The 12,478-nt window shown below is 38.2% G+C and overlaps 1 protein-coding gene across 1 annotated transcript; it reads right to left on the bottom strand.

Moving 5' to 3' along the window:
• Positions 1–3,523: 3,523 nt before the first annotated feature.
• On the bottom strand, positions 3,524–7,834 carry LOC139713359 (gamma-butyrobetaine dioxygenase-like). Its single transcript, XM_071625097.1, has 5 exons — positions 7,686–7,834; positions 6,445–6,550; positions 4,841–5,040; positions 4,393–4,559; positions 3,524–3,705 (listed from the first exon to the last, which is right to left on the bottom strand). Exons 1-5 carry the CDS (start codon positions 7,826–7,828, stop codon positions 3,524–3,526), a joined length of 798 nt encoding a protein of 265 aa, XP_071481198.1. The 5' UTR covers positions 7,829–7,834.
• Between the last annotated feature and the right edge of the window lie 4,644 nt (positions 7,835–12,478).

Consider the following 12,478-nt stretch of genomic DNA (forward strand, 5'->3'; position numbering starts at 1 on the left):
GAAGAGTGTAGTAGGTTTTTTATTTAAGAAATGAAAAGGGGAAACTATAACTACAGTATTCTACAAAAAAAACAGTGTTGCAGAAATACTGATAAATTTAAAAATACAAATTCCTCTTCGTTTTATGATCCACAACTTTTGAATGATGTTGACGAACAACCGCTCTTTCAGAAAGTATGAAAAACCTCAAGATTGATCAGGTTGACCCATTTCACCTGTATTTCGAGTCCCCACACAAAATGATAGGGTGCGACTTTTATGTTGGTTATGTGATGCACGGTCACATTTATTGTCTTTCCACATTCAACATACATTTCAAACTCAACAATCAATACTTCCTTTTCACCTCGACGCACTTCCAACACTGAATGCACTTTCCACGCTCCCACCAGAGTAACACGGCGACAAGCATAGTGCAACGTGCTATCCAACATGCAGTAGATCACGGATCAATGATGTTCCACAACCGTTAGCTGTTAGAAAAGAACGCGTCACTGACGGCGAGGGTTTTTGACTTGCTCAAAAATGCATGTATATGGCATTATTTTATTTGTGACAAACCAAACAACTTTTTGATACATGTGTGAAATATTTACACCGAGAAAAAAAAGACAAACAAACAGAAAGAAAATCATTGCTGACAAAATAACACGGCCTCTGAAACGACAAACTATAATACAAATGTACTGAAAACAGAAAGTGAGTTAATTTACGTAAAACAAACATATTGTGTGACGCTCTGTCAAAATGAGTCGCACCAGTTGAGTTAATTTTTTTTTTGACATAAACAAAGAACAAAGTGGGGTTGGGGACAGTTTATCATTTCTGGTGCAACACACACATACAAACGGTTTCATCAGCTGACAATACATTAAGCATCAACAACAACAACAACACTAAAATGCTATCAGCGCACCTTTCTGGTGCCACTTTCGGGCTTCTTCAGCTCTCAAGCGAAAAAAAAAAAACCGAACAAAAATAAAAACGAAAACGAATAAAAGCCAAAACAAGAACAAAACAAAAACTAAAAACAAATAAATGCTATACCCGCCCCGCACTTCTTATACAACTTCTAGGGTTCATCGTCTGGCAAAAGACCCCCCCCCCCCCCAAAAAAAAAAAACAACAAACAAACAAACAAACACACAAACAAACAAACAAACAAACAACAACAACAACAAACAAACAAACAAACAAACAAATAAACAAAAAAAAAGTGAAGCCAATTCCAGGGTTAAAAAAGGAGAATGGTGGGGGGGGGGGGGGGGCAAGTGGTAAGACCCTATGCATTACCAGGCATATTGCAAACTCCCCTTCCCCCCCCCCCCCCCCCCAAAAAAAAAAAAAAAAAAAAAAGGACTGAGCCCCACCCCCATCGGTTCCGCCGGCCCTGGACTCTCCGGCATGCTATCGTTACTAAGTTAAAATGTTACTTCATGAAAGGTTACATAATCGGGAATTAAAGTTCTTTTGGCTCCAAGCTTTTAAAGGCTATTGGTTAGGATATACAGTGTACCGTGAAACTTTTTTATTGTTTAACCTTGCCAGGAAAGCCGAGAATAAACCCTTATCACAATCATTATCCACGTATGAATACATAATCTATCGACGTAGGCGTTTGTTGTTGTTGTTGTTGTTGTTGTTGTTGTTTTTAAGTAGGTCCTATATACAGCGTTTCCTAACGAATATATCTTCAGGGAAAACACGACATTAACGTTCCTCAAGTAGGGAAGGGACTTCAATGTAAAGAACGGATACTTAATAGAAATACCATGTAAATGAAGCCATATTTTCGTACAACTGCATGACCGCTTGTAATCTCATATTTACAAAGTCATGAACACCTGCATTTCGTAACGTTTTTATTAAGTTCGTAAACTTTGACTCTCTTTCTTTATTTTCTTTACAGTTGCTCTTCATATAACATTTGATAACGAAATAGTAAAGCAGTCTGTTGTCGTGCAATTTATATAGTGTGATAAATTCGTCATTTGAAAATTTGACACTAAATGTTTGAAACTCGCGCGATGATACATGATTTTATGTTTCTTGCCATGTTGATTCTTCTTATCACTCAAAAACAATTTGACCATCATGATGAATAAAGAGTTATCTACCAACAAGACTGAAATGTTGGTTTCTAGAAAGTGGTCAGTTAACTAAAGATTAGACAGACGTGTTGACAAATTACGGCTAATCGGAATTGCGACATTATTGAGGCAACCGCGCTTTTCGATTTTCATTATAGTTCAAACTAATTCGTAACATAATTGAATCAAGAATATGGCATGAATCTAAATTTTCTACAAAGATTGCATAATTACGGCGATTATACTTTACTAACTGAAAAAAGAAGTTTTTAGAGCCAGTCGATTCCCCTATGATGTAATTTCGATAACTTCGACTGCCTTTTGAACTCGTGTCGAGCTATTACATTTTAAAAACATATATATTATTACCTTTATAGTTCGTCTCATGAACAAGTCTTTCAGTTTCGTATAACCAACATTCGTACTCCTTGAACAATGAAAGGTGAGCTTCCTTTTATGCAAGGACTGATAACTAAAGGGGTCGCGTATAGTTTTGGTTGAGACCTGATTTCAGGTTTCTAACATTTTGGTGAGATAATGAGAAAGCTCTTATGAAATATGAAAGAGCATGTAATTCCATAAGGAATTCAACGTTTATTTGATGAAAATTGGTTTTAAAATGGCTGAGATATCCAAAACAGAGCGATTCTAATAAGTGTGGGACCCACACTTTATTACGATCGCTTTGTTTTACTTTATTTTTGGCTGTTTCAGTCATTCCAAACCCGATTTTCATCAAATAAACTTTGAATTCCTCTTAGAATGCTATGCTCTGTACTATTTCATAAGTATTTTCTTCGTATCTCGCAAAAAGTTAAAAGCCCAATTCGCATCCCCACCAATACTGTTGTACCATCCCTTTAAGCAACTATCATTCTTGCTTCACCATTGATAGCAGGAGTCAGTGAATGGAAGCGGTAAGGTAATGGAGCGATTTTTGGAGAATCGGCATTCATAGATGTTTGCTACTTCGTAATGAATTACTATTGTTCAGTTCCCCTCTGTGTTAATATTATGTCACTATAAAAAAAAAAAAAAAAACAACCACACACACAAAAACCAAGGGCGCTAACTCACTTTATCTCTTGCACGATAATGTTACAAATTAAAAGATGAACTTTGTGAAAGGTTCAAAGTGATCGCGAATAATAGTTCTTCTGGCTCCAGGCTTTTAGATTGGTTAGAATACCATGAAGCTTTTCATCGGTTTACCTGGCTAGAAAAGGCGAGAATAACCTTATCACAGTCATTAGGATTTGATTACAGAGTGATATACAGTACAGCTTTTCTTATCTTGCAACAGACCAAGGTCATTCAAAAAGACCGGTTCCCTCAGCCAGCCCTTACCTTATAAGGGCTGGCTGTGGTAAGAAGGCAGCGTGGTCAGACTGAATTCTATAGCTTGATGGTCGAAATGAAGTTGTGCTCAGAACTCACAGCCTTGCCGTTCCGCGCAGCTCTTCGTCGATGAGGCGCATTCGCGAATAGATCTCATCCCAGTCTAAAAAGACGCCCTCTAGAAGACGGGACTTGGAATCTTCTCCTCCTTCCATTGACACAGTATAACCGCTGCGTCCATGCAGTACGCGGTTGTTGTCAAAGGCCATGATTTCTCCTGAATAAACAAAGGGGTTGAAGATCAAGGGTTAAGAATAGGCCGGTCATCGGGGTGAGGGTGACGTAGTAGACGGAACACGCGTTTGTTGTTTCTACTGTTTTTCGTAGAAAGAGCAACTGGACATGTCTCAACGCAAAATCGTGCTACATCCGCACGTTTTGTTGTTCATCATGGACATGAATTTGCGCTTTACAAGACTGTGGAAAGTGAGTCCCTACAATGAAGACTATGAACATTACAATGTACAGACATGCGTCTTTAAAAACTTCACAATCAAGTGAAATAAAATTGTTTATTCGTTAATACGAATCCAAACACAAAGATGAAAGATCACTTCAAGTAACCTTCACGAAGCTTCACTGCGTTATTTTTTCTCAAGTTAACTCTGTCGCATCTTACTTAGTATAAAGCGGTGATGGAGCATATTGTAATTGACATGTGCATTCGATCCATGGAGTATTGGTCATTATAATAGCAATTTCTTGCCACTCAGCTAGTAGGGGGAGGTAAACTAAGAAACAAAAAAGAATTTGCTGCAATCGTCTAACGTCTTTCAGTGAAAATTGGTATGGCTAGAAAATGACTCAAGGGCGATGGGTTAATAAACCCTAGCAGATGATATGAGTAAAAAAAAAATCAAAGTCGTCGAAAAATATATTGTTAACAAACATGAATATCACAAACCTTTCTGGAGCTTGACGTCAATCATGTTTCTTTCGTCATAAATTGCGTCATGAAGAACTTTCATAGCCTTGTACACCTTGGCCACGTCTTCCACTGGTATGTTCATGTACGGCGCCCTCACTTGGTCGTTCTTGGCCAGGGATTTGAACTCTCCGTTTTCATCAAGTCTGGCATAAAACAAAACCAGTCACAACACAGAATAAATCAAAGTGTACAGCTCAAATGAATGAGCATCACAGAGTTTTATAAGCTCATTTGTTTTTCAATTTTTTATGACGTGAAATAGGGAAAACGTAGACGTCCGTGGCTCCGTTTAGGCCTAGAAGCAGGGCTAGACGTCTATGGCAGGCAGACTGATCGATCAAGAACCGCTCCAAGTGCTCCGGCGAAACGTAAGGATAAAGAAAACATATAAGCATGCAATGAAATCATCGAATGTTTAGCTCACTCAATCATGGTTTGCGCTTCCTGCAAGTGGACGTCGATGTAGTCCGTTGCTATGAGCCGGAAGTCGATCTTGACCTTTGTCATGATGTCGAAGAGTTCCGGATGTTCGCGCAGGACCCGTTCCGCGGCGCGTTTCCCGTCGGCGAACTGGTTCTCGCCTCCCTTCGACTCCACCTGCTTGATGCAGTGCAGCATCTGGACCTACGGGATGTCAAACGATCGTGGAAAAAAAAGGACAAAGGGTCAGGTGGATAGGACTGGATTCTTAGAACTAGACGTGATCCAGTAAGCCACCGATCTTCCCATTGTGACGTCATCTCCCGGGAGCGTGAATTCATGCTTTTCACATGAAGTCCATGCGCGCGCCGGAAAGCAAGTAAAAGAAAGTGATAATCTTATATTTCTTGGCATAAAGGTTAAGCAATCTTCAATATCAACAACCATTTTACCTGATACATGTAATGTATTTTCAATTTACATCGGTGACTAGAGGTACTATGATCAAGGATAGTGTAATTAATCTTTTTTTTGTCGAAAACTAATCAAAAGTATTAAAAAATAAACAACTACACAGGACGGTAAGCCATACTTTGTCGTCCTGAAAATGTTGGCATTTCATATTTTCGTTTCCAAACCATGCAGGTTCAGAAATCACACTATTAGTAATCCCCCGGCCTATTCAAACGAACAGTCTTCCTTTTCGAAATTTTGGTTGTGACAGACAAACTACAAGTTATACAAGTTAAAGAAATATATCAAGACTTAGTCTCGGATTTGCGATTCCTCCCGTCAGAATGTTCCAAACCTTTCATCGAAACATTTCATACGTTTCAAACACTGTCAATCGTCGATGATGACTTTTTTTTTTTCTATACGTGAGATATTCAGTATTGCTCATATCACTAACCATTTCCGTACCGGGGACTACGGATAGTGTGTGTGAGGTTACGGGGCTTTCTGTGCCAAGTGGTACTCATTTTGATCAATGGCAAAGTGAAGTAGATAGTATACTTTATTATAGACCTATCTGATAAAAAACAACAACAACAAACAAAGAAAAAAAAACTATCAAAAAACACATAAAAGACTAGTTATGTTCAGACGGTGATTATTAACTTCGAGGACAAGCTAACATCCCGTATTTTGGGGATAAGCTAATTTAAGGATAAGGTATATGGGGCGCCAAGTGTCGCACGGTCGATTTCCTAACGAAATCGATCATGCGACTCTTGACGTCCCATAGAGCACATTATCTTCGAAGTTCTAGATTATCATCGATAACGTGGGTACGGGTGTGGTAGCTTCCAAAATATAAAAAGATGAGCCAATGGGTTAGGCATGTACACCGGGTACACTCCGGTATGCCAGTGCACACACCGATATTCTTCGGCGTACTAGTAACTGATCCGAAGCCCCATTAATTGTTATGGCTGAAATACCCGCCGGAAAAAAAAAAAAGAATAATACTCAATCCGAACAAATCTATAGGCCAACTTCATACTCAAGCATAATGTTCCTTAGGGATTCGGATGCTTAGAAGTTATTTTACATTTTCTTTTCAATTTGACTCGACGACAAAGCAGGAATGATTGAATTGGAACTAACCCCTGGGCGATAGCCGTAGAAAGGCAGGTCGACGTGAAGACCTAGGGCTTTCGACGTGTAGGCCAGACTGCTGGCGTTGAACAGGCTCTCCACTCGGAAATCATGGCTGTAGGAAGAAACAGGATTTGTAGCGATATTAGTCACTAATAATGCATGTTTAGCGAAAATATCACTATATGTATAACAGCTCTTGTGTGTGTGTGTGTGCGTGTGTGTGCGTGTGTGTGTTTGTAATAGTAAGTTATCTACATTTTTGTAATGATTACTTGGATATGCCTGCAAATATTTTTCAAACAAAGATTCTGACAGTCGCACCATCTGTCAGTCATTGGTATTTAAAGTACTCACATGATAAAAACAAACATACAAACAATGGAATGCACCTTCTCCTACATTGGGCATAACTTGCATGTTTCCTTGCAATAGAAACGTGCAAGTCACAATGCCCGGTCTTGTCGAGTGGAAGATGGATTCCGATGTCTTTTGCCAAGCATGGCAGTTTACTTTGGCAGTGATCGACATAATATGATGTCACAGGCAGAATCGTGATGTGGAAGTTTTTTTTTTTTATTCCCGTATCAAAGTAATCTGAAGAAAAATAGTAAAAACAAATATTGTATAATCTATAATATATCATATTTTGATATTCTCGTCGCCACATAATAATAAGTGATGATCAGGGTATTATGAATCAATTCAAGTCGACGAATACTTGCATTGCACACTATAGTCCCTTTTCACAGTGGGGCCTATGTATAAGGCAAGATATTTGTGATATTCTAATTTGTGTTTATATCTTTTTTTAGGAAACAATGATATTGATAGCAATTAATTATTATGCAAATAATGAGGTGATTTTGTCATCAACCATACAGCAAGTTTGTCACAAACCTATATACTACATACTTTTTTTTCGTAAACGGATTAATTAACATGAACCTTCGGAATAACGACATTTTCGAATAACGAACCTCATTTCATTTTCGGGATCAACAAACTTTCGAAATAACGAACATCATCCCTTTTCTATATTATAACGTTTTTCATTTCACCCTCGGATAATATGTTTTTAAGAATTATCTGTCTTTGCTTCACTATAATTTATACCACTGCAATACTTTAATTTCATGAACATATCTCTTATCACAATTATATCACCTGAATTGAAATAAATGAATTTCAATCTGCGATCAAATTCATATTATAAGCATACATTGTTAAATGACAGAATCATCACTCACCCGTAACACGTCAATCTCTCGAAGGCAACTTTCCGGCAAAGTTTGTTCAACACACCAAGCTCCAAGGGGGCGCCCGTGATCTTCACGAGACCGTACTCCACCAATCCCTTCAACCATTCTTGCAGGGCATTGTTTTTTGTCATGACGTCATCAAAAGAAAACGTTGGGATCTCGTTGACGAACTCCGACCCCCACGAGATTTTGGACAGTTTCTTAGTCGGATCGTAATCGGTCTTGTCGAATCGCTGTAGCTTCAACCAGTCCGACGGGTACGGACTGATGTGACCGTCCGACCAAACAATCTGGCGATAGAGGGACAATTTGTAAAAACAATGTGACACAGGATCCAGAACAAAGCGCCACTATGAGAAATATGAAACAAGCAAACATTATTATAGCTATTAACATGAGACTGGTGCTAGCAGTGATAATCGGACTTTTGCAATCCTGATGATGATGAAGATGATGATAATAATAACAATAATAATAATAATAATAGTGATAACAATAATAATAATAATAATAACGATAATCATGATATCATGATAATAATAAATAACAGTAATACTGATAGCTTACATTGCAGCAAATCCACTATGTAGAATGCTCAAGGAACATTAAATTAATAAAGAGCAAAAATTAAGACAAAAAAAACCCAAAGAAGTGTTTTTTGTTAAGCGGGAGTAGCATGTCATAAGCGTTTTAATCGATGTCATCGGGAAGGTTATTCCAGAGTTTGGGACATGCATAGTAATAATAATATATGCATTTTTATTCATAATATATGCAATGCATTGGTAATAACGTGGCACGGTCTATGATGGAATTCGTTGAATTATAAGAGTGATTGAGGAAAGAATATAGGAAACCTACTGTTTTCCGTCATTAGGTTTTTTTTTTTCTAATTCCTTGTAGCTTCTGCTTTCCCCTTGCAAGGAAAGGGAGTCTAAATCATTTTTCTTCCAGTCTAAAAATGTAATCATATTGTTGTGTTACAGTCAAACCTCGATCTTTAGAGCGGTTACCCAAGAGAGACTAAAATTTACTGTAACATAGACAGATAGCCATGATAGATTTGTTTTTTTTATTTTCTTTTTTTACATAGCTTTTCTCTCAAGTTTGATCAATTTTCTTGTTTTCTTTTTAGCGGCTGTAAGTTGTCCACTATAGACAGGTGACTGCCAAGGGTGGTTTGACTGTATTTGGACATGTAATATTATTAACCAACCATCAGGTCATGAAAATTTTCCTCTTAATATTTTCAAGTTAGTTTTTGTATATCTAAGCCATTTCAAAACCAATTTTCATCAAATCAAATTTGAAATCTTCTTAGAATTGTATGCTCTATAATATTTCATTAGTGGTTTCCTAGTGTCTCGCAACAGACAATTTCAACCCTCATTATATTTTGAAACCAATACTGTACGATTCCTTAAAGATGCAAAATCATAAATTGGGTGAGAATGGACTTTAGTATCAGAAACATCCATTCCATAACATGGTGTCAAAGGTCATACAGACCTCCACTAGATGTCCGTCTTCTTTGACCTCCACTGACTTCGGATGGACGTCGAGGTCGAGGTTCGCCATCAGCATCGATCTCGAGTGGCAGCTCGGATAGTAGCACTCGTCACAGCGACAGTTGTCTCTCATCCACACGTACGGGTATCGTCCCAGGTAATCTGACCACATCACTTCCACCCACTTGCGCTTGTCGTTGGCGGCGGCAGACACGATCTGTTTCGTATCGGCTTTTGGCTTTGCCTCCGTCGAGGCATGTCTGCTAAGCTGCTGTGTGATGGCGCTATTAGTTCTGCTAGGCCATGACGCCTTTGTCCCTTTAACAGAGTTGAAGTTCCTTAGGTGGAAGTAATGAAATTAAAGTGTACGTCTATTAAATTCGTTATGGGCATATTAAATAGCTTTTTCTCTACACTAGTCTCGTAGTAGAGACTATATAATAGACCATTCCTTTCTGTTTATTTTGATAATCTTCCAAATAGAAGAAATAGGCCTATAACTCCGACAAATTCCATCACTATGCCTATAAACCACAAAATCAAGACGATATGAATTTTCTTACATGAGGTATTGTTGAACAACAATCGCAGTGTATATAACTCGGCTTATATCATATCTTTCCTGTCAGAAGCTCCATGTGTACTTGACTCGCCCTCTCAAGTCCCATACAGTTCGACCTCGATTATCCGGCCATGTCGGGACCGGCGCTCATCCGGATATTAAAGCGATTTGGCCGGATATGGGAGACACAATGTTAATGTATAGCTGCCGTCCAAGCTACCGTCCCAGTGCACTGGCAGATAGGCAGGTAGCGTACCATGCAAAACTGCGCCGTGATTTACTGACAAGTTGTCATCCATGTTCTTATGGTGAATTTATAGATCATGACTGCTTACTTTTACGATGATACTGGTGTGAATTTATGTTAGTTCTGTAGGGAATATTGTAGGTAAATCATGTAAGTTTTGTGGAAATTTTAATTGAGTTTAAAGTCACTGTTTTTTCTCAATTTTTGGATGAAAAAAAAAAGTCCTTCACTGCACGCGTCCGGATAATAAAGATTTCCGGATAAAAGGAGGCCGGATAATCGAGGTCGAACTGTATTCAATTACTGCCGCAATAGTAGGGCCTACAGTATTTGACAGTCAGAGGTGAGTCACGAACACAAGCAGACACAAGCCATGAATAGCGCCATCACATGGTGCATCAGAGGCATTCTGCGAGGTCATTACAAGCCTCTCCTCAGGTCCGGAGCCACTAAATACAAACAGCCATCTCGCAAAATTTCTTAAGGTTACGGAAAGTTTCGCACTGACGAAATTCTGTTCGCATATGACATTACTTTGTCCCCTGGCCAGAACCTTACACGTTTGGGGTGTTTTGTGAAACCAGCTATATAGGCCTTCTACCACTTCCGACATCAGAATCATGTTGGAGAGCGCAAGTTCACGATGTCAAAGTAACATATTCTGTAGATCGACTTTTATTCTTTCACTCGCACTTTTTTATTCTGAAAAACTTCAGAATACATATAAGTAACATAATATTCTGTAGACTTTTTAGTCTTTCAATTGCACTTTTTTTTGAAACTTCACAATACATATAAGTAACATATTCAGTAGACTTTTAAAACTTCTTTTTATTTCAGCAATATGCCCCAGTTAGGAAACTGTGTACGTTGATATAACACCATTTCGTATACGTTCAGCCCAAAATGGAAAAATCGTTGCTTTTGCTGATACAGGTCCACTACTTTGAAATAAATTACCACAGAACGTTCGGGGGAACTCATAATATTGATATATATTTAAAAGTTAAGCTAAGACCATACCTTATATATCTCGCACAGGCCTATAACGACTTTTTGTTTTCTACGTTTTTTTTTTCTTTTTTTCTCATTTTCCTTCCTTTGAACACTTCATTGGATAGGCAGCATCATTAGAAAGTCACAATATTACTGATAAAGTTCAGTGCACTCCCGTTATAACAAACACGGTTATGACGAATTTCCGGTTACAACGAAGCAAAAATTCAGACCGCAACATTTTCCGCTCTATGTTTTTTATTGTTTATTTGTTCGGTTATAACTAAATTTGGATACTTAACTGTATAACGAAAGAAAACTGCCTGTCCCGAGGACTTTGTTATAATGAGAGTCTACTGTATAAAAGTGCTCGCTGGACAGATGATAATAGTAATGATTATCATTAATTTCTATACAACGATATAGAAACAAAACAGGCACGCGTGTCATTTCTTTTATCACTATTAGCAAATTGTTATGCTTATCAGTAATCCTTTGCATTCATTATTTTGAAGAGCCAATGGCTGCGATAATAATTAGGCCATACCACTGGTTCCTTGCACTGGTTAAAAACTAAGGCTATGAGTTATGTAGATACTAACAACAGATTAAGAAAAGACAACAATATTTAAGATTTAATACGCACCTGTTCTGAAGAAAATACGACGCGGTCCCTGTGCAGGAAGTGCGGACCAGCTGACTGGTTGCCAATGGCGACGTGACGCGGGTGCAGACAGAATTTGACAGCGGTGCTTTCAAAGACGACGTACGGAGAATTGCCGTGCGTACCGACATGCTGGAGTGTGGAAGTGTGAAAGGAAGATGACGTCACAAATACATAAACTCAACTACTCTCTCATCAGTCTACATTATGTGTGTCGTTCATTGCACATGCACTACCAAAAAAAAAGTGCAAACGTTGACAGGCATGGCCAAAAAAAAAAAGGTTTTCTATGTTACCTTCCGTGCTACGCTTTGAAAGTGTATACCCGCTTTTGTAAAGACGCTTTAGTGCATGCCGTTAGGAAGTAAAAACTTCAGAAAATCAAGTCCATTGAAGCTTTTGTCTTGAAGAGATTAGGCCTTAATAAGCGAAAGACATAAGAAAGAACAATAAACCATGAATCTAGTCATTTTTGCCAGTATTCGGTTCATAATTCAGTTTATACTACTGTAATGATTTGGTCTGAAGTAAGATACATTCGAAATCGTTTCCTTCGAGGCGATAACAAAATTATGAATAGGAGATCACTGGCATCACTGGCATATAAGCTACCAATATGCCAGAGATAATTGCAAAGATTATAATTTCCATACAAAAAGGAGAATCTAACAAATATTTCTTTGTGGATCGATCAATTAGCGTTTATGGAATCACTTATCACCTCATTCAACAATCAGGAAAACAAAAGTGATTGCTATATCTAGAAAACCATGATCATCGCAAATCTTATACAGTACTTGTAAT

This window comes from Diadema antillarum, unplaced genomic scaffold (assembly GCF_040938485.1).
Source record: "Diadema antillarum isolate AM-2024a unplaced genomic scaffold, OU_Dant_1.0 seq00001953_RagTag, whole genome shotgun sequence".
Classification (NCBI taxonomy): domain Eukaryota; kingdom Metazoa; phylum Echinodermata; class Echinoidea; order Diadematoida; family Diadematidae; genus Diadema; species Diadema antillarum.

What these genes read in the sequence shown, in the direction of transcription:
- LOC139713359 (XM_071625097.1), bottom strand. Translation starts at nt 7,828, where the DNA reads ATGACAAAAAACAATGCCCTGCAAGAATGGTTGAAGGGATTGGTGGAG. An exon ending in GAAGCGCAAACCATGATTGA is followed by an intron (nt 4,560 to 4,840) that starts GTGAGCTAAACA and finishes GTTTTATGCCAG; the next exon opens with ACTTGATGAAAACGGAGAGT. An exon ending in TGACGTCAAGCTCCAGAAAG is followed by an intron (nt 3,706 to 4,392) that starts GTTTGTGATATT and finishes TTGTTTATTCAG; the next exon opens with GAGAAATCATGGCCTTTGAC.